This window comes from Poecilia formosa, unplaced genomic scaffold (assembly GCF_000485575.1).
Source record: "Poecilia formosa unplaced genomic scaffold, Poecilia_formosa-5.1.2 Scaffold214, whole genome shotgun sequence".
NCBI lineage: Eukaryota > Metazoa > Chordata > Actinopteri > Cyprinodontiformes > Poeciliidae > Poecilia > Poecilia formosa.
In genome coordinates this window covers 415,460-435,952 of record NW_006800153.1, presented here as the reverse complement: position 1 = coordinate 435,952, position 20,493 = coordinate 415,460, and the positions used below count along the sequence as shown (strand labels likewise).

The 20,493-nt window shown below is 38.6% G+C and overlaps 2 protein-coding genes across 2 annotated transcripts in view; one reads left to right on the top strand and one right to left on the bottom strand.

Annotated features, from left to right (window-relative positions):
- The first annotated feature begins 2,437 nt into the window (after positions 1–2,437).
- LOC103148876 (tyrosine-protein kinase Mer) lies at positions 2,438–18,800 on the top strand. Its single transcript, XM_007567844.2, has 15 exons — positions 2,438–2,620; positions 5,062–5,123; positions 6,174–6,792; positions 9,044–9,199; positions 10,426–10,758; positions 11,465–11,699; positions 12,036–12,133; positions 12,574–12,687; positions 12,807–12,887; positions 12,965–13,057; positions 13,266–13,387; positions 16,249–16,358; positions 16,480–16,639; positions 17,107–17,243; positions 18,177–18,800. Exons 1-15 carry the CDS (start codon positions 2,536–2,538, stop codon positions 18,436–18,438), a joined length of 2,667 nt encoding a protein of 888 aa, XP_007567906.1. The 5' UTR covers positions 2,438–2,535; the 3' UTR covers positions 18,439–18,800.
- The window catches only part of peli3 (pellino E3 ubiquitin protein ligase family member 3), a 33,066-nt gene continuing 22,948 nt past the window's right edge, over positions 10,376–20,493 (bottom strand). Inside the window, exon 8 of the mRNA XM_016679529.1 lies at positions 10,376–10,415. The gene's annotated coding sequence lies outside the window, so the exon portion shown is untranslated. The remainder of the gene's footprint in view (positions 10,416–20,493) is intronic.

Genomic DNA, 20,493 nt, shown 5'->3' with positions numbered 1-20,493 from the left:
CCCAGCCAGGATTCAGCCAGTGGGTGAGACTGATTCAGCTGTCAGTCCACTTCCTCACAAAACATTGTGCAAACAGAAGGACTAACTTGGATTGGAGCTAGCATGTCAGGATTCTGCTGCCAGTCTTCTTACAATCAAACAGCTTTCCTCCCATGTCAGAAACCTTCCTGAAGTTCCTCTACAGGATGAATGATGACTTCCAGTGCCGTGATCTGCTGCTGCTGGTGAAGAGCTCCAGTTTCAGCAGCACTATGACGTCAGCTGACTTTAAGAACATACTGAATGACCAGGTTACGGACTTTTTTCTTCCCTGATGACTCACGGATATTCCAACATGAAACTGTCAGCATTCATCAGGGTCAGGTTGTGAAAGCCCAGTTCAGACAGCATGAGGCATCATGGACATCAACCCCACTGAGAACCTTTAGGATGTGCTGGAGAAAGATCTGGACAGCGGTCAGACTCTACCATCACCAATACAAGATCCTGGTGAAAAATTAATGCAGCACTGGGTGGAAATAAATCTGGTGATGTTGCAGAACCTTATCGAAACAATGCCACTGTGCAAAAACACAAAATCTTTTACTTTTGGTTTAGTATCTGGTGAAAATATCTTTGTATACTTGAAATAGGACTAAACTAACTTACAGTTAACTTTTCAGCCAGAAAAAGGATTTTGTTTTAAGTTAATAATAGCTTAATATTGATGAAACATACTAGTTTTACTGGCAGATTGTTTTTCACTTATAACATGAGGAAAATGTCTCAAGTGACTAATAGTAACTAATAGTTTTTACTTTTTTAGTTTTGTCTAATTTCAAGTGTATTGGGATATTTGCACTAGAAACCAGACAAAAATACATAGTAAGAGTTTGTGTGTTTGCAGCGTGTGTGTCGTGATAAAACCTGAAATGGATCCAACAGATCTTTCAGGGTGTTGCCTTATTGTTGGTGGAACATTTTTTTATGTCAGTACATTTCTTTCTTTTCAGAGTGCTTTTCAGCTTGTCGCAATCTTTGCTCAAATAGGAATATTTGGAGAAATCACAACTCAGACTTAAGAAACTGGTAGAAATGGAAACCACAAGGAGGAAGTACACTAAATATGGCATTCCATGTCATATTGACATATGACACTGAGATCATCTTTGTCTTTTTTCCCAGCTGAGCAACACTGCAGGAGCCGCAACAGTACACCAGTGTAGTGGTGGCACACATCACCACTAGCAGTGTTTTTGTTACTCTTGGTTATTCTTTTATTCTCTTCATGGAAACAAGAAGCAACATGTTTACCATCAAAATTAGGTGTGTGGGGTTTTTATGTTTTTGCAACTCTTCCAAATGAATCAGTCCAATCAGACAGATGCCACTTGTAAAACACACACATTTCTTACTGAAAAAAAAAAAACAAATCTTAACACACCTTGGTGCTAAGTTGTTTTTTTTTATATAACTAGCACCCCCTTTCATATAAAAATAAGTTGCAGTGGCTTTTACAACAGAAAGAGGAAATGAAAAAGCAAGTTGCCAAACTCTGGAAGGCAAGATAAGAGTTCTTGGAGCTCAGAGAGGAATTCACAAGAAATTAAGGAGAAAATTCCTTTTAGAGCAACAATGAAGAAACTTAATACCAAAAAACACCTTTGTCCCTAGTGGGGTCGGGAGGGGTGCTGGTGCCTATCTCCAGCGAACAAGAGGCAGGGTCACCCTGGACCGGTCGCCAGTCTGTCGCAGGGCAACACAGAGACAGACAGGACAAACAACCATGCACACACACACCTAGGGAGAATTTAGAGAGACCAGTTAACCTAACAGTCATGTTTCTGAACTGTGGGAGGAAACCGGAGTACCTGGAGAGAATCCACCATGCACAGGGAGAACATGCAAACTCCATGCAGAAAGACCCGGGGCCGGGAATCAAACCCAGAACCTTCTTGCTGCTAGGCAACAGCTCTACCAACTGCGCCCCCTTCATATTTATATAATTACAATAATAAACCTTTACTGTGTGCAAAAGAAAACTGTTATGACAGTCAGTTGCTTTTTGGTAAAAAGAAAAGGAATACTGTTGATCGTCTTTTTGTCTTTTGTAGCAAAAAATACATGATAAAAAATTAATTATCTTGAGCTGAATTGATAAATCAGATTGTTTCATCGTGCAAAATAGATTTTGGATTTCAAATTCAAGTCACCTGCTTTATTTTCTGTTTAGAGTTGTCTTTGATTTATAATAACTGGGAAATAGATTAATTCTAGTCTGCATCTCATCTTTTTATTACTTCTTATTTTGATAATAAAATGTGCTGTTTCATCTTTATTGAAATGAGAAAAATCAGTTTGATGGTCTGATTTAATTCAAGTCAGTTCAGCATTCAGAACACTGTGATGTGGGTGTATACTTTCAAAGAGGAAGACTGATTTGGGGAAAGAAATGTCTGAGTCATCCTGTGTTAGATGTAAACCCAAACGTCCATCAGAAGTGCAGCTTGACCGGCAGAAACGGGATTGAAGGATTCAGATTGTTCACAGGACAATATGGAATCTGCTGGACCTGCTTCTGTCCTGCTGTGGATGCTGATATGGACCACTGACTGCGACACACAGCCTTTGGCAGAGGAAGGTGCGTAATTCGTGATTTGAGATATTTAAGTGGACAAAATGGATTGCTGGCAGGTAAAAACACAACAACGTGATTATAATTCCCTGGAAACTGAAGAAATGCAGCTGTGATAAAGAAAATTATTGCAATCGCAAAAACTCTTTATTAGCACTTTTGAGAATTTGCATTTCATTAACTATGTCCTATTAACTAAAGCTGTTCATGTGTGAAAAAGCTTCCATTTAGTGACTGAATGTATAAAAGGCAGAAAAATTTTGCTTCTAGAAAATCCACAGGTTGGCAACTCCAACATCCGAGACGAATAAAGACCAGAATGAGAGGAGCAGAGCATGATTCACATGTGGGCCTGTTGGTTAACACTGGTCAACAGCCAAACACTTGTCTGTTTTTCTGTTTTTCATCTATTTTAGGGTCATGTTGATGAGCTGAATCCTAAAATCACATTGGTTTTGCTCAATCAGGTCAACTTTCTGAACTATGGAGCAACATGAGCATCAAAATGCAGGACTTGTTCTCACATCTGGAGAATCTGATCAATGAGTGATGAGCAGGAGGAGAGATTCCATCAGGACAGGGAAGAGACAGAGAATTTTACACAATGAAGAAGTAATGTTCAATTCACAAGTACTTAACATTATAAGTGTTTATTATTCAATTTACAGAAATCCAAGTTTGTAACATTTAAGTCACACACTCTGTTAGAAAATAATATCTCCTAAAATGGAAACCTGAGAAATATTAACAGAAATGAATTGATAATGTTACAACAATGTCAACAATTTAGTCAGAAGATTGGATTTCTCTAAGTCAAAAGACCTGACCTGGCTGAGAAAAATGGATGACATTTTTGGATTCAGCAGAAACTCCTAATTCAGTTGAAAAAACTAAGACAACTTCCAAAAAATATTTTTTTGTAACCCAGTGTAATTAAACCTGATACTGTGAAACAGACTTATTTCACAGTGTTTATAAATTCCCCAGGCTGCTCTATTTATAAACAGCCAGAGTTTATATATTTTACTAAACCAGAGCCAAGCAGCTGAAATACTTAAATTATCCTTAAAGCTGTTCTGGGTTAACTTCTCCGAGGGCTTCCACGGCCAGTAGGGGGCAGTAAACAATGGTGAAGTCTCGTCATACCTCAGACTGGCCCTGGTCTTATTCGAAATTATCATGTTAAATGAGTCTTTTTCCAAATTATTATCTGCATCATTTCTTCATGCTGACGACAACGGACACAGCAGCAACTATGCTGACTGAGCGTCTCTACAGCAGTTCAACTAAAACAGAAACAGACGCTCGCTTTGGATTCTGCTATGGAATATGTTGGGTTATGTTTGTTGTCCCTCACAGCATCAAAAACAATAACCTCTGTTCAGGGTGTTTGTGCTGTTCATCATGCTGGCTGCTGTGTTTCTGCATCAGCTGGACCAGGGGTCATCAACCTGCTGACCCTGGAGCTGCAAGTGGCTCTTAGAGCCTCTGCTGCGGCTCTTAACTTTGGTCCAACATGATTCCAATAAAAAGCAATGTTCTAAAATGTAAAGGTAATTTTTTTTTAAAAAGCTAGCTTATTAATGTTTTCTACATGTTTGCATCCAACAAAAGCACATTTTCACAAATATAGGAATATTCTTTTTCATAATTCTTCCCATAAATTATATGCTTTATATGCCATGTTCTATTCATCCAGAAGGCGTGCAAAACTTAATTAACTCTGATTTATATCAATACAAAAATAAAGACCTGGTATTTCATTTAAAAATTGAAACATATTTCCTATTGTGGAGGTAAAAACAAGTACTTTGTTTTGAAAAGTTGTGTAGTTTTTTATGGCAAAAAGCAAATTTTGTTCAGAAATGACTTTTAAATTTGCAGTGGTTGCTGAGTCCTGAGCTGAACTGCCGCAAATCAGGAAATGAACACTAACAGTTTAAAGTTGGCTGAGAGAAGATGTTAAAAAACAAACACAACACTGTTAGTTTAAAAATGTTTTGTTGTAGTTTTTAAGTGATTTGTGTTTGAAAAAAAATCATATCAATAAGATGCAGAGACTTATCTTCCAAACCTTCTAAACCAACTCTAATTACTTCCAACTCTCGCTAATTGCAAGTGACAGAAAATTCTTATTCTAACCAAGTCAATCAATCAATCAATCAATCAATCAATCAATCAATCAATCAATCAATCAATCAATCAATCAAATTCAGTAATTTCTAAAGCAAAAAAACTGGTTTTTTGGAATCGATGTTGGAAATTCATATTTTCTCCACCTGTTTGAGAGGCATGAGTGAAAAGGAATCCACTGATCCATAGAATGCTTTTCAACATCTGGAACCCTAAAATCACAAACTGTTCTGAGTCTGTTATTGTTCTGTCGATTCAAATGAGACATAAATGTAACTAAACCAAGTGATGGTGGGACGTTCTCCTCTCTGCAGTAGAACTTTTCAACTCTGGTAAAGAGACCAGCCTGCAATGGAAGTCAGAACCGTTCAAACAGGTGAGTGAATCTTCTGCATTTACAGTTCCATATAATCTTTGTGGAGGTGGATTTGTTCACTCTGTCTCAGAGCACTGAGCTGTCTGAGTGAAGCTGGGCTGTTCTCCATTTACATCCATGACCAGGTTCTGGGTACCAGAGTATGGTCCATATCCACACCAGGTTGATTCTAAGTTTACCCCAGGCTGGTCTTCATGTTTGTCTTTTCTGTGTCTGTCTGCTGGGCATCATACTCTCTGAAAAGGACAGAGAGGAGAAGTGATGTCACCACTGATCTAATTCAGAACTTCATGGCCAGTCTGTACAGTCAGCCCAGGCTCTGCTTCTGCTGGGAGTTTCTTCCTGTTAAGGCGTTTGGGGGGGTGGGGAGGGGGTTCCATTCCGCTGTGACTGCATGCATGTTCAGTGTGAGGGATTGCTGTGAGTCAGTGACTTGATGCAATTTGTTGGGTTTCCTTTTAAATCAACTTAAGTAATAAGCTGAACATGACTGCTCTGTTTGAGAAACAGAATCAGACTGACTGTTATAAAAGAACTGGTGTTGAGAATTAGTGCTATGTGAATAAACTGAACTGAATTTCATTTAATTCAAAGGCGGTCAGAGGAAATGCAATGAAAACAAACTACAATCAGTTAAACATGGTGTTGGCAGCATCATGTTGTGTAGGTGATGGGCAGGGAAACGGACAGACTCTGAACATGCAGCCAGAGCTGCAATGGACCACAAGGTTTACAACAAAAGCACAGTGATGAGTTAAAATGGTCCAGTCAAAGCCCATATCTTTAAAACTCATTCAGAATGTGTGCTAATACTTGAAGATTCACATTCACAGACATTTTGCAAAGAATTGGCAACAAGACATGGAATTGGTTCTGACAGCCCTCAACACGTTTACATCACTGATACAGGAGTTCAGTTCTGACCTGTATAAATCTATTAAGTGAAATCCCAACACAATGCCATGTAATGTTTCTGTTTGCATTAATATTAGTTACTGAAACATGGAGGACCATGGCTGACTTTTTTATGCCTTTTTCTTTAAATCCCAGTGGAGAGAAATCCCTCTACGGTTTGGTTCTGGAACTTCTGGGCCTGTTCTCCAGGCCTGTACAAACTCCGGACGGAGATCATACTTAAGCAACTGGATGGAGCGCAGAGATGCCCACCATTTACTGATAGATATTTCAGTTGCTCAGGAGGAAGAGTCCTCTGGTGAGCTCAGTCCACTGAAAGTTCATCTTTTTGACACAGACAATCCCGCCTCCAGATTCCCAAACAGTCCGAGTGTCCTGGACCTTCAAAATTCCAAACTGTTCTCTAGTTCCATTGATCAGGACTCCATATCCAATTATCTGAACCGCAGCGTGTCCCTGACCCTGGGTCCGGTCTCACGCAGAGGCTTCCAGCTCGGCTTCTCCTACGCAGGAGAGTGTGTGTTCATCACTTCCATCAGAGTGTATTACAAAGTATGCCCTGACGTCGTCTCCAACCTGACGTCGTTCCTGAGGACGGGGGCCGGCTCAGAGTCGGTGTGGGGTCACTGTGTGGCGGGCGCTGTGCAGTCGTCCCCTCCTGTCAGAGAGTGCGGCCTGGACGGAGTGTGGAGCTCACAGCAAGGCGGCTGCTCCTGTGGGCCAGGCCGGGAGGAGAGAGGCCACACATGTGAAGGTAGGAAACACATTTGTACGGCTGATACAAGGAGAGGTATGACCTGCGCTCTTGTTCAAAATATTCTCAGGTCACACATGATAGTAATATCTTCACTATTTAAAATAAAAACCTTCCGAATAAAATCTGGCAGTGAGGAAAATGAACTGAGCTGCTTTGATCCCATTCTTTATTCCTGCACAAAGAAAGAAACTAAAATTGTGACTGATTTGATGATATTTGGAACTCTAACCACTTGTAACAGCATGCATTTCTTTTTTATTTCTCTGTTTTATTTTTCTGCAGAGATGATGTCAGGGAGACACAGATCTCATTTTAGCACAGAACTGTTTGAAACAAACTGCTGGGAGATTTTAGACCTTGTAAAGACAGTCAGCTTTGAAAATAAACTCTGTTTGAAGTTTGTGTTAGTTTCAGCCTACAGGAAAAACCAAGAAGAATTCTCACTGCAAGTAAGACGATAACTGCTCACAAACACCCAGAAGTCCATTTCAACAAAACTGAATGACATGATCAGACGTTCAGTTCAGGAAGACGTTTTTCCTTCTTCCTAATGAGTTTTGTCTCTGTTAGCTACTTGAAAGTGAACTATGGTCTCATGATGTAGAGACTGAAACAGGCTGCAGTTTTTAAAATTAGACAAAAATGGATTTTTCAGGGCAGACATATTTCTTGGATCAGATTCCCTGTGCTCCAGATAAATGAAGGGATGAATTCTGAATCATAGCAAAGTAATGTCGTTATGCTCTCAGCATTTCATTCAGAACAAATTATTGGAACAATTCATTTAAAAAAAATTGTTGTGTTGACTACATTCTCATGTGATTATTCACTGGTGAACTATTTATTCTTGGTGGCTTTGGAAAAGTCAACTCATGACTTTCACATCCTCATTTTCTCTGTTGTCTTCCTTCCCATTCTGAAGGAGGACTTCATGTTGGAAATTTGGCTCTATGTTTTGCATTTCTAAAAAACAAAAAAAAAAAAAAAGTTTTTACATTTCTTGTTATGCAACAGCATTTCGGTTCACTAAAGTGAAAAAATGACCTCGTATCTTAAAGCTTCAACTAGAAAATAAGGTGTTAAATAGTAACTATGTGTTGCTGTTTAAATGCTTGAACTTAATTTATTGGTATTTATGTGACGTCTTAACGGCAACCTGTCTATGGAATGAACATGAATACATTTCTTTACCCAGGATATTTGTGCTGTAGATGGTTCAATATTTGTTTTTGATTGATTTGTTTTGATTGATTGTGATTGTATTTATTTATTTCAAACAAGTTTTTAAAAAGAATAAAAAGGCAATCAGTTGGAAAACAAAACATGTGCATACATAACCAAGAAGAAAATCATTTGTTTACCACAACTTTTCTGTTTGAAAAACAGAAGGAGGAAGTGAACACTAATTTAATCCTTCCCCTTATCTCAGTTTAATGAAAGATATTACATACTGATTCTATAATTATCAAAAATTTGTAATTAAAACCATGTTATAATATTCATATGCCTGTTCAATGTGCTGTGCTAAAGAGCCAACAAATAAATTACATATACAAGATGGTTAAAAACTAACTCATAGCAAGACAAGAAAATCTATGGATAATAATAATAGCAATAATGGCAACTGTAAATAACTTTTTTTTTTTTTTTTTTTACTAATATAAGTTTTAACTTGTTGGTCTTGACATTAGGTCCAGATTTATTTCAGATTTATTTGAAATCCAAAATGTGAAAATACAAAGTTTGACTTTATTACTTTATACAAGTAGTTTTGTCTTTCTTCCATGGCTTCCAATACAGTCTTTCAGAATTTCCTGTAGCTTCATTTATTACCCAAATAAATTATGAAACAGGAAACACACAGACTTGAGAACCAGAGCGAGCACAACGGAAGAATTTGGCAGAAAACAGAGAAAAACAGAGAACTTAAAACTGTGGCGGTGTGATTGAAACGTGGTCATCATGCAGTTATTACAATCATAGGGTCATTTTGAAGGTAGTTGTTTGAGATAACGCCCCCTGCTGTTTTGTTGCTGTAAACCCAGACACAAGTTGTCTGATGTAAATATGCCAATCTTTAACACAGACAGATTTGACAAAGGGTATGTTTAAAAAGCATGGCCACAAAAGAAATTACAAAAAAAATGTGTTTTAATTTTTTAAGATGCAATGTCATAATTCAGAAAATCATGATTGCACTTTGAAAATGACACTATAAACAGTAAGAGATGAACCGTTTGTCCCACAGCCTGCAGGATGGGCTACTACAAACCCACCAAAGGGGGAGGACAATGCCAACTGTGCCCACCAAACACCAGGACCCTCAGGGAGGGGTCAGAGAGCTGTGAGTGCCTGCAGGGATTCAGCCGCCTGACCTCTGACCCCCATGACCTTGGCTGCAGTAGTAAGGAAACAGTTATTTGCTGCTTGTAATCATGAGTTTTAAACATGTTTATGTGGATTCAGGTGTGACATGATAGAAAGGTGAAAGGTCACCATCCATATAGAAATGGGCACAAGTTATGATACTGAAGAACAGCAGATACAGACCCATCATTCTTATGTATAAGTTTTGAGGAAGTTTGTTCATAGACGTCATTGGTTCTGATATGTCTTTATGGTCTTTATGTCTTTATTTATGTTCATATTTCATAAAGCCACTGCTTTCTGCTTCATGTGGTTTTGTCTCCATCAGACTAAGAGCTGTTCACATTTACTCAGATGGAGAGCATCGCTAAACATTAGCTTTTAGGTTTGCCACTGGCTTTTCAATAGGTTTATGTTTGGACTTTGACTGGGTCACTCTAACAAAGACCGTTCTGTTGAGGCTCTGGCTGCATGTACAGTCTCCAGTCTGCTGTATAGATCCACCTGGATTCACCTCCATTCTCCAAAAACGAGTAGATCTGTGTTCTGTAAACCATTAGTCATCCAGTCAACAGATTCTCCTAGCTGTGCTGTATTCTGTCTGTCTGTGGATGATGGATGGGACAGTTCTCCATAGGATGTTCAAAGTTGGGATATTGTTTTATAATAAACGCACAATTTTCAGGTTTGTGTTTGTACAAAAAGCCATTTGTTCTTTCCAGCAATGTGCTGGTTTATTTACCACATAATAAAACCTGCTTTGGTTTATGGTTGTAACATGACAATGTGAAAAAGTATGAAAGGCGTAAGGTAGACTGGGATACAATTAAAAACAACTCTGAAGTTGAACAGAGTATGACATGCTCTGGATATAAATAGGTAAAGGAAATAAAATGGTTGAAATAAGCAAATATTAAATAAGAAATCAGCCATACTCTGTTGACCTGGATGAATCTGTGGTTCGAGGCTTTTACTCCGACTGTTTGAAACAGACTGCTGCTGGAGAACTGAAACTGAAGCTAGTGAAGTTATTGCTTCAGTTTCTTCCACATGAATTACAGCAAACCATATTTCTGCAATATGTAAATATTTAGTGAATAGTAATGAAATGTAATGAAAAAATACAAATCACACCCTTAGTCAAAAATTTATTTTTGCAACTTTTGCTCTCCACAAAGGTGTAGCGATGCTGTGCAAAAGGATGATAGAAGGTGTGTGTGTGTGTGTGTGTGTGTGTGTGTGTGTGTGTGTGTTCTTCCACAGAGCCACCCTCTGCTCCTCTGAATCTAACAGCCAATCCTGTTAATGACTCGGTGCTGGTCCTGACATGGGATGGCCCCCACGACCGGGGAGGCAGGACAGACATAAAATACCAAGTAAAGTGTGAAAAGGCAGCAGAGATGGGCAGTCGGTGGGAGCCATGTGGGAACCAGGTGCTTTTCCTGCCAGACTCTGATGGACTGAACGACACATCGGTCACCATCCTGGGACTGAACCACCAGCGTGACTACAGACTGTCAGTGCAGGCCTGGAATCACATCTCCTCTCTGCAGCCAGCATCACATTCATCCACTGCTACTGTCACCATGCACAGATGTAAGTCAGCCTGGCTGAGAGACTGCACCATCAGCCTGTGTTTGATGGGTTAGCTTCAATGAACCAGACTTTAAAAATGCTTCATAATACTGCATATCTACTACTTCTGTTGCAAAGGTAAGGTAAGGTAATTTTATTTATATTGCATATTTTCAGCTACAAGGCAATTCAAAGTGCTTTACATGATTAGATGGAAATACAAACAAAACAATAAACCAAAGGAAAGAGCAAAAGAAGAAAAAGGAAGGCATGAAACTAAATGTTGGTTCTCCAAGTTTGATGCTATGTATGATGGTGCTAAATGTTGATCTAAAGTTTTTAAACTGTTCCTGTTCTGAAAATATTTTCTGAGCATTTTAAGTTTGTTCTAATTCCTGTTCTGGGTTGTAAGATAATTATAAATACTTTATTTATGAGCTGCAAGGAGTTTCTGTAGAAAAACTAATGGGAGCTGCTCTGCATGATAATCTAAAAAGTATAATATTGGTCTAAATAGTGAGTGCTCCACAATTTCCAAAAGTAAAAAGCTAAGCCTTAACCTCACACTGTGAGTTACCAAATTCCACATTTCAGCATATTCATAGGGTAAATAGTCATGTATTTACTGCGTCTGCAGGCTCAGTAAATACATCCCACTCACTGGGCAGCAGTTTGGGGCGTCGCTCCCATCAGAATGCCTGACCCGCCTCCTGTTGTTCTCCTTCAGGGAGGACTGTGGTGATCACTGGGGCTCCTGCGTCAGACGGCTCAGCTGGTGGAGCCGCTCCGACTCCGACTCCGACTCTGACTCTGACTCCGGCTCCGATTCCGGCTCCAGCCCACAAGTCACCCCTGTTCCGCTCCACATGGCTCACAGTTGTGGTTTTACTCAGCACTGTGTTGCTGACAGCTGTGATCTTTGTCACCATGTACTTCTTACGCAAAAACTACACTAAGCTCAGGTAACGGTAGACTTCCAACTGACTCTTTTACTCAATCTGATAATAACTACATTCCAGATAAATGTCCATATTTGGTGTTATTTATTTAAAATAAGTGCAGTTTGAGTCAATTAAAAACATTTATCCCAATTTATGTATTGTTTAAATCAAAGTTTGTAAATCAATGCAGTCTGTTTAATGTATCAGGATTTATGAAATAACATTTAGATGTTTAAAAGTTGCAGCTGAGTTAATGTCTCTGTCCTCTGATCAATGAGAAGTGATAACATTATGTTTCATGCTCTCATACAGTGCAGAACTGATAATGATTGTGCTGATCCCACTCCGCCCCTCCAGGTCAGAACCGGATCATGAATTGCAGCTTCTCCCAGGGAACGCTCACATCTCCTACCAACCTCCACACATTACAGAGACCGGAGCTCAGCTGCCTCACAGTGAGTGTTTAGTTGTCTGAGCTCTGGGTCAGTCATGATTTTAACTTAGCTTACCGAACTAAAGTTTATTCTAACTTTCCTAAAGCTGCTTTTATTTTCATGCTTTTCTACATTTTGCCAAAGAATTGATTTGAAGGAGAACTGGGTCTCTTTGGCACTTATTTACTAACATAAATAACAGAAATACTCACATTTTAATCACATTCAAAACTAAAACTGAAGCAAACAAGAAAATTGTTCATCTGAGACATGATGAACAGAAAGGTGCATCGAAGAACTTTGTGATACAGTCAATGTTCTTTCAGTGACCTGTGCAGAGTGAAGTCCATATCTGAAAACTATCATAAGAGGAATTTCTTTATGCGATGACCAAGAGTTTGCTAAGAAATGTCTAAAGTTACATTTTTTCTTTTTAAATGAGGGTTTTTGTTGTGTTTCAGATCAGCAGGGAGTGGCCCAGCTGCTGGTGGGGCTTAGTGGACGTTTGTGGGACAGTCTGAAGGACGTCTTGGTGGAAAGAAACCAACTGACCCTGGGCAAGGAGCTGGGCAAAGGTCAGACCAGAACAATAGTTCCTGCAATCTGCTTACATGAACAAGACATGAACAAGACTCTGTAGTAAATGAAGGTGACAGGATGTTTGTTCCTAAGTAGCATCTGCTTCCACTTACAGGAGAGTTTGGGTCGGTCTATGAGGGGATCTTCACGGAGCAGGCTGGTGCTGACATCAGAGTGGCTGTGAAAACCATGAGAGGTTTGGAGCCAACATAGAAGCTTCATCAGACGTCTGCTTGACCAGCCCTCCTTTCTCATCATTTTCTCTGGTTGCAGTTGGAATCCACAGCCAGAGGGACTTGGAGGAGTTTTTGAAAGAGGCTGAGATAATGAAGAACTTTGATCATGAAAACGTTGTCAGGCTGCTTGGTAAGAGAAAACACAGAGGAATGATTAGAACTGAGCCCAAACTCCTTCCAGCTTCTCCGGTCCCCTCAGCCAAAGGAGTCACATGAAACATACTCCATACACATAATTGTTAATCTGGTTGGATTTGGGGGAGGGATTGAGTACTGTGGGTTTTTAAAATCAGTTGCTGTAGTTTATAAGCAGAAGCAGACGTGTGTTTTTCCTGCAGGTGTCACTCTAAAGAAGGAGGAGGATTCTGCTGTTCCTGTTCCTCTGGTCATCCTGCCTTATATGAAACACAGAGACCTGCGGCGCTTTCTCATTGCTACACGCTACGGGGACATTCCAATGGTGAGGTGATGTTAAGAATACACACACACACACACACACACAGTAATGTGTACATACATTGCTTAAAAAAGGAACTCACCTCCTTGGTGAGTGATTGTGTTTTTTTATGGCTTTTACAAATCAATCATGAGCAACATAATCAGTAAAGTGTCAATAGAACCTATTTAATGTCAAACTAAAAACTGATTTTACACAATAATGACAAATAAAATAATGAACCATAAGATGAGTGATTTGATAAATACTGCCCCCTTCAGTCAGTATTCAGTAGCTGCTCCTCTGGCTGCAGTCAGTCAGTGTGGATTTCAGTCAGAATGCTCAGCTGGACTTTTCCTCCATTATTCCAGATAAACTCTTCCAGTTCTATCAGGCTGGGGGGATCAGATGTGAACAGCTATTTTTGAGTCCAGCCACTCAGTCTGAGCTATGGGCATTGACTGGGCCACTTTCTTGTCTTCACACCATCTCTGCGTAGCTTTAGCTGGATGCTTCGGCTCGTTGTCTTGCTGGAAAGTAAATGTTCTCTGAAGCTGCAGTTCTCCTACAAATGGAAACAAATTGTCCTCCAGGATTTCCTCCTGATATTTTACTTAGTTTTATTTCTTGAAATTAGTGGAAAAAGAAAAAAATAGAACATTTTACGATGTTCTACTTTTTTGCAATGGTCTATACTGCGCCTATACAGCCAAATTGATTCAAGATCATTTTGATCCAATCAAAATGTTTTTTGTTGTTGTTTTTTTTTCTGAAGGAAGTGAGACAGACATGACGCAAAGGTTGTTAAAACAATCTTAAAGTTTTATGTCTTTTTTTTTTTTTTTTAAACAAGTACAACGCCATTTAATAACCTGTTTGTTGGGGGTGGGAGGGTGTTGGATACTTTTCCATAATAAATAGAGAACTATTTATTGGCATTAAACAGTCAAACTCTTCTGATTGTTGCTGAACAGCTTTTGGAGTGTTTTCACTGGTATTCAGTTCACATTTTGAGGTTATAAGTCTAGGGGCCTATTATGACATAAATGTCATAATAGGCACCAGTGTTGTAATACTCGAGATCGGTCTTGGTCTCGAGACCGGTCTCGAGACCATTTTTTGATGGTCTCGGTCTTGTCTTGGTCTCGGGCGCTGAGGACATGGCATTTTATTTCAAGACCAGTCGAGACCGCAACTGTGAAAATATCACAAAACATACAGCATACTGTCCAGTTTATTTGTTAACATATTTGCTTTCAGTGGATGCAAAACGCACCGATTAAATCGAAGCAATTACGTGTTTCTGTTTCTCCCCCTCCCACTCCCCACCTTTCACTCGCACGCGGCGTTCTGAGACATGCGCAGTGGTTTTCTCTCAGCAGCTGAAGATGTCGGTCTAATCGTCAGTAATATAATAGCGCTGCATAAATCGTAAGAAATCTGATGGCCACAGTTAACTCAGCAGCACTTCGCTTTCACAGACGGTGGGGACAACGTCTAACTTTTTTCGTCACTTCGAAAAGTAGCTCAAAGATGGTAAGCTCCGTTGACGTGATGTTAGCAAAGCTAGCTGTATAGAGACACATAAGCATTTGGGATGGAAAAAAAGTCACTCACTGCGCTGAATTATTGTGCGGAGGTTTTGACTGACTTGTCACATATAGGGGACAACGCTGTGTCCAAAAGTCTGCAATATATTGATGCGACATTCAGGAACAGTACGATTCATCTGCTCATCTCTTTACTTATTAGATAGGGCAGGAGTGTCACTTAGAGCCGTTGTTCTATCAGATTACCATATGCTGTCAGAATAGCATACATGCAGTGAGTACCATGCCTGCGGATGCGCATTAAGAAGTCCGACAGTCAGAGGAGTTGTCACTTCACCATACGCAACAAGTTATGACGAAAATAAGTCATTAAATTGTTTTCAATGATAACTATATAGATATACATGTGTTGTCATGGTTTCAAAGTGTATTTAAAGCAAGGTCTGGCTGCAGCTGGAGTCAACTACAACACACAACACACCTCTGTAAAACTCATTAACCTGCTTAACCGCTAAGTCAGGATGCCATAGAACTGTAAATAAAGCATATGATGATCTATGTCATGATTCTATGTTGCTAATTAAATAAAATTATATGGTAATGACGTGTGTGACAGATATAGCCGTGAGTTTGTGCTAAGCATATGACGATCTGACAGCGTATGCTGACCTGACAGAACAGAGCAACATGGACAAACACCCAAGGTGTTATCTATTTAGGGATGGCACGAGACCACCGCAGATCGTAGCACAGAGATCGAAGCATAACACAACCAAGAGTTTGTACTGCTTTTAATATTGGTTAAATTTATTAAGTATTTAATATCTAGGTGTTTTTATGGGAATATGGGTCTTTCAGATCAATTTGAGAAGTAATTTTGATCATATTTCACATTTTATCGTATCATGTAGCGTGGGCCGCTGGTCTTGGTCTTGACTCGGTCTTGACTTCCCTCGGTCTTGGTCTTGACCAAGACCGAGGTCTTGATACACTCGGTCTTGATACACTCTGGTTTTGATCTTGTCTTGGTCTCGGGTTAGGTGGTCTTGACCACAACACTGATAGGCACAAAGTATCGAAAGAAGCACGCTATATAAACTAAAGAAGTAATTATTTAACTTTAAAAATCAAGATCAAAACAAAGAAAAACTGAATCACAAACAAGATAAGACATAAACGACACAAAACATTACTTGTGAGCTTATAAATTATTTGACTTGTTTAAACATTCAGCAGAAATCTGTTGAGGAGAAATATTTTCTAGATGTGGAAATAATCCTGCCTGGAATGAAGTTAGTTTCAGAAAAAAAACCCGTCCTGGTTTTCCCCTTCCAGGTTGTTCCCTTCCAGACGCTCCTGCGATTTATGATAGACATCGCAGCGGGGATGGACTACCTGAGCACAAAGGGATTTCTGCATAGGGACCTGGCTGCACGCAACTGCATGTGAGTCTGACCTTTGAAGGTGGACAGATGCAGATTAAGATGGGAAAATGCATCAAAGTGATGCACATATGTGGGTACGCTTTGATCCGTGCTATAGAAAAATGTATCTGTCTCTGCACAGGCTGGGGGATGATCTTCGGGTCTGTGTGGCCGACTTTGGCCTCTCTAAGAAAATCTACAGCAGCAATTACTACCGTCAGACAGTCGCTGTCCGTGTGCCCATCAAGTGGATGGCCATTGAGAGCCTGTCTGAGTCGGTCTACACAACCAAAAGTGATGTGGTGAGTTTGCCTAGCTTTTATTTTTCTGCAGTGTTTCACTCCCATGTTACCTTAACACAACAATCCACAGTTAGTATAACTGTCACCAAAATCATGCATATTTCTGATCAAGTTACTGATCAAAAAAGAAGAAAACATAACAACTCTCTGTAATTCTTGCTGCCAGGTAAATGGAACCTGAAAATGCAAAAAGAACAAACATAAGCAAGAGACATAATATATATATATAAAAAAATAATAATAAAATATTAGCTGGCCAAAAGTTTAAGACCATAGCAATTTTGCTTGTAAAACAATGCATTGAAGTTCAGTTTATTATTGCAACTGATAAAAAGCCTGAGTAAAACCTGCAGACCTCATCGACTCACTAACTTTCCTTTCTGGAAAACGTGCATCATGATCAGTATATGGTAGAAAAGCCTCATAACAGCTGCTTTATTCCTGTAATCCTCTTCTCCATGTCATAGTGGTCATTCGGAGTAACTATGTGGGAGATCGCATCCCGAGGAAAGACTCCATATCCTGCTGTCCACAACTATGAACTGCTGGACCTGCTGCTGTCAGGACACAGACTCAAACCACCTGCAGAGTGTGACGAGAAGCTGTGAGTCCATCTGCTTTTTTTTATTTATGAGAAGGTTGAAATATACAATTTTGCTTTCTGTAGGAGTTTTCTTCTTTAAAATAACATATTTTAGCACAAAATAATTCGTCTAAACATTTTTAATGAAATGAATATTGCATATCTTGAAAAAAAGGCAACAAAAAAAAAACTATGTTCCTCATGTACCTTGAGGATGTATATCTTGCCGAGATCTCTTGTAATTGGTGATTGTACAATCAGTCAGTAAAGTCTGATAAAAAATAAATAAATAAAAGAACAAAAACAGATCCAAAAATCTGCAAGATTTTATTCATCTTGCAGGTAATTATCAGAAATCAGGTGCAGTGTTCTGAAAGCTGCTAGTTTTGTTCCTTCTTATCAGTAGATTTGAAAAAACAATTCTGAATCCTTACAAAAAAACAAAAAGAAAAAGAATGCACCTCGAGTTATTCAGCAAAAATATCCAAACATACACATTTGGACTGTAGAATAAGGAAGAGCAAAGGTAAGAGAGCAGACAGAACATGAAAACACCACTTTATACTTGTTTTATAGTTATAGTTAGACTCTGAGAGAGGACACATTGGTCATGATCCAGAATATTTCCCAAATCTGTCTGTGAAAGAAAAAATAGACCAGAATCCTAATACAATTTGAAATGTGAGGAAATCTTAAAAAACAAAGATAGTTGTGTTCTATCAAATTTATCCCCATTCACAGTATGGGAAAACATGCTTGAACAAAAACTGTCTACTTATTATGAGGGATTTGAATGAGGAAGGTAAATTAGTCTTTATTGGAGGAATGAATGACTCCAATACCAAAGAAAATCACACTCAGCATTGTCGTGTAAGGAAGGATTTCTGTTCAATAAAACAATCAGTACTGTGAGAAAAGTCTAATTCTTTTTCTCCTATCTTATCCTTCAACCAGCTACGAAATCATGAAGAGCTGCTGGGACTCAGAGCCGCGGCTGAGGCCAGACTTTAGGAGTCTGCTTGACAAACTAAAAGGTCTTCTGTCCGAGCTCCCGGTTCTGGAAGCCTGGGAGGAGGAAAGATACATCAACCAAGGATTAGATGCTGCATCTGCTGCAGTAACTGAGGATCCTCAGATAGACTCTGGGGGAAGACATGAGAATCTTTACCTGTCTTCTCCTGTGGGTGCAGAAGGATGTGGAGCAATGCCACACTGATCACATCCATCCATTATTCAGACTTAAATACTGTGTTACTGTTCAGATGTCTTTAATCTGGTTTAGGATCCGTAGGGACTGGATCTCTATTCTAACCTAGAAGCAGGAGACAGACTACCAGTCCATATAAGAGCAACAAGAGACATACATGACAAACAACCTTCAAAAATCCTTATTCTGATATATTTGCTGATTTCAATTATTTTTGCCATAATATCACAAAAGGAAGCAGTGTGTGTGAGATGTTGGTGCACCTGCAGTTAACTCAAATGTGTTGAATTAACCTAGAAGATTAGAAAGTTATGATATGATTATTTCAGTCTTCCCAAATTGTTTTAAGGCAATGTAATCCTCTAGGTGAACTTTTGACTTTATCCTTAATGACCTTGAAACAGGAAAGCTTTAGTGTGGTTTGATGTCAGACAGTAAGAAAACAAGTTATGTGTCTGTTTTTTGGAATATGTGTCAGTGATTCTTGAGAATAGGGACAAAATGGGTTTTAATTTTCCCATATTTGTTTTAATTATTTCTCAACCTTATGTATGCAAATATGACAAATAATGTTTAGGAAATGTAAAGATGCTAGGATCCAGGCCCGCAGTTGCAACATTTTTTTAAAAATTACATTTTTAATCGACCTGACCCAGAACTTTGTCATCACCATCTGACAAAAATAGATATAAAATGTTTTTTAAAATACCTTATTAGTGATATTTTTACTCATTTTACAGACAAATGCTTCTCAAGAAACAAAATAAATATTATTTAAAACAAAAAACAACAAAAAGTCCATCTGACTGTCAGCAGTGCATGACGGAGTTGACAGAACTGAAGGTGGTGACAAACTAGTGAGTAAAATGAAAAACTTGATACATGTGAAGTAATGCAATTTATGTAAAATACATTAAAATGAATTAATTGTTGATTTAAGTGAGATTTGACAACAATTTCACTCAAAGAGTCACAAAAACTCTGATATGGAGTTGACAAAAAGCCAAACTACCTCAATTTATATGATGCTATTCTGAAGGAGGCCATATTGTAGCTCATCGGGTCCATGAAATCTTTACAGTATACCAAAATTAAGCTTTTATTTCACAAAATTTCATCAAAGTTTTGAAAATTGTCAGTTATGGAGTTGACACATCATGGTTGTGACGAACAACTTAGGAATAAAAAGAAGAAAAAACTAAAGAATAACAAAAGCTAACCAGAGCTAACTAGCCCTCTTAGCAAAGGAAGATAAAAGACAACATCATGGGGCCCTCAGAAGTTCTGGTGCCCCCCAATAATGCCTTATTTTTTTTTTTTTTTTACATTCTTTTCATGTTTGACGGTGTTGACAAAAACTAGGAACAAATTTCAACGGAGTTGGAAAATATCTAAAAATTATTTTTAATTCAATTTATCGATACTTTTATAATTATTTATATGACTACTTATACTTAATTGTCATAATATATAATTTTAGTATTTCTTTATTTGTTTTAAACTGTTATAATGTATTGAGTTCTGCTCCTGGACAAGGGATTTTACAGGCATCATCTACCTACCACAATGTTTAAAATAAAAAAAAAATATTCAGCAAACACAAGAAAAATATACATTGTTGTGCTCACATGACCCAGGTTAGTTTAGTCAGATATTTGAAAAAATTATATTTTGTGTATATTTTATTCAAATTTGGTGCTTTATCCATAGGACCTGTTTTGTCCTATTCTCAAGAATCACTGGTAGATATTTGGTTCCAACTTTACACAGCACCTGTAAAAAGGAGGATCTACCAGGTGTGAAGACCAGCCTCCAATGTTTGCAAAAACTACCTGGACATATAGAATATGCATTCAAATGGACTGGTAAAATGGAGAACTGGTCCAAATCCAACTAGCTTTCACGAGGGTCTTATCAACATGTGCCAGAAGGAAACTGGAATTTAACCTACAACTTTCAGATTGCAAGACTGTTTCCTTGGAGCCACAGTGGCAGTGTCACTTTTATGTACATTTCAATAAACCATTGATATTATTTAAAGGTTTATATATTTCAGGATTTATA

Excerpts from the sequence above, each read along its gene's own strand:
- LOC103148876 (XM_007567844.2), top strand. The coding sequence starts at position 2,536 with ATGGAATCTGCTGGACCTGCTTCTGTCCTGCTGTGGATGCTGATATGG. Across the intron at positions 5,124-6,173 it reads AGTCAGAACCGTTCAAACAG|TGGAGAGAAATCCCTCTACG; the intron begins GTGAGTGAATCT and ends TTTAAATCCCAG. Across the intron at positions 17,244-18,176 it reads GCAGAGTGTGACGAGAAGCT|CTACGAAATCATGAAGAGCT; the intron begins GTGAGTCCATCT and ends TCCTTCAACCAG.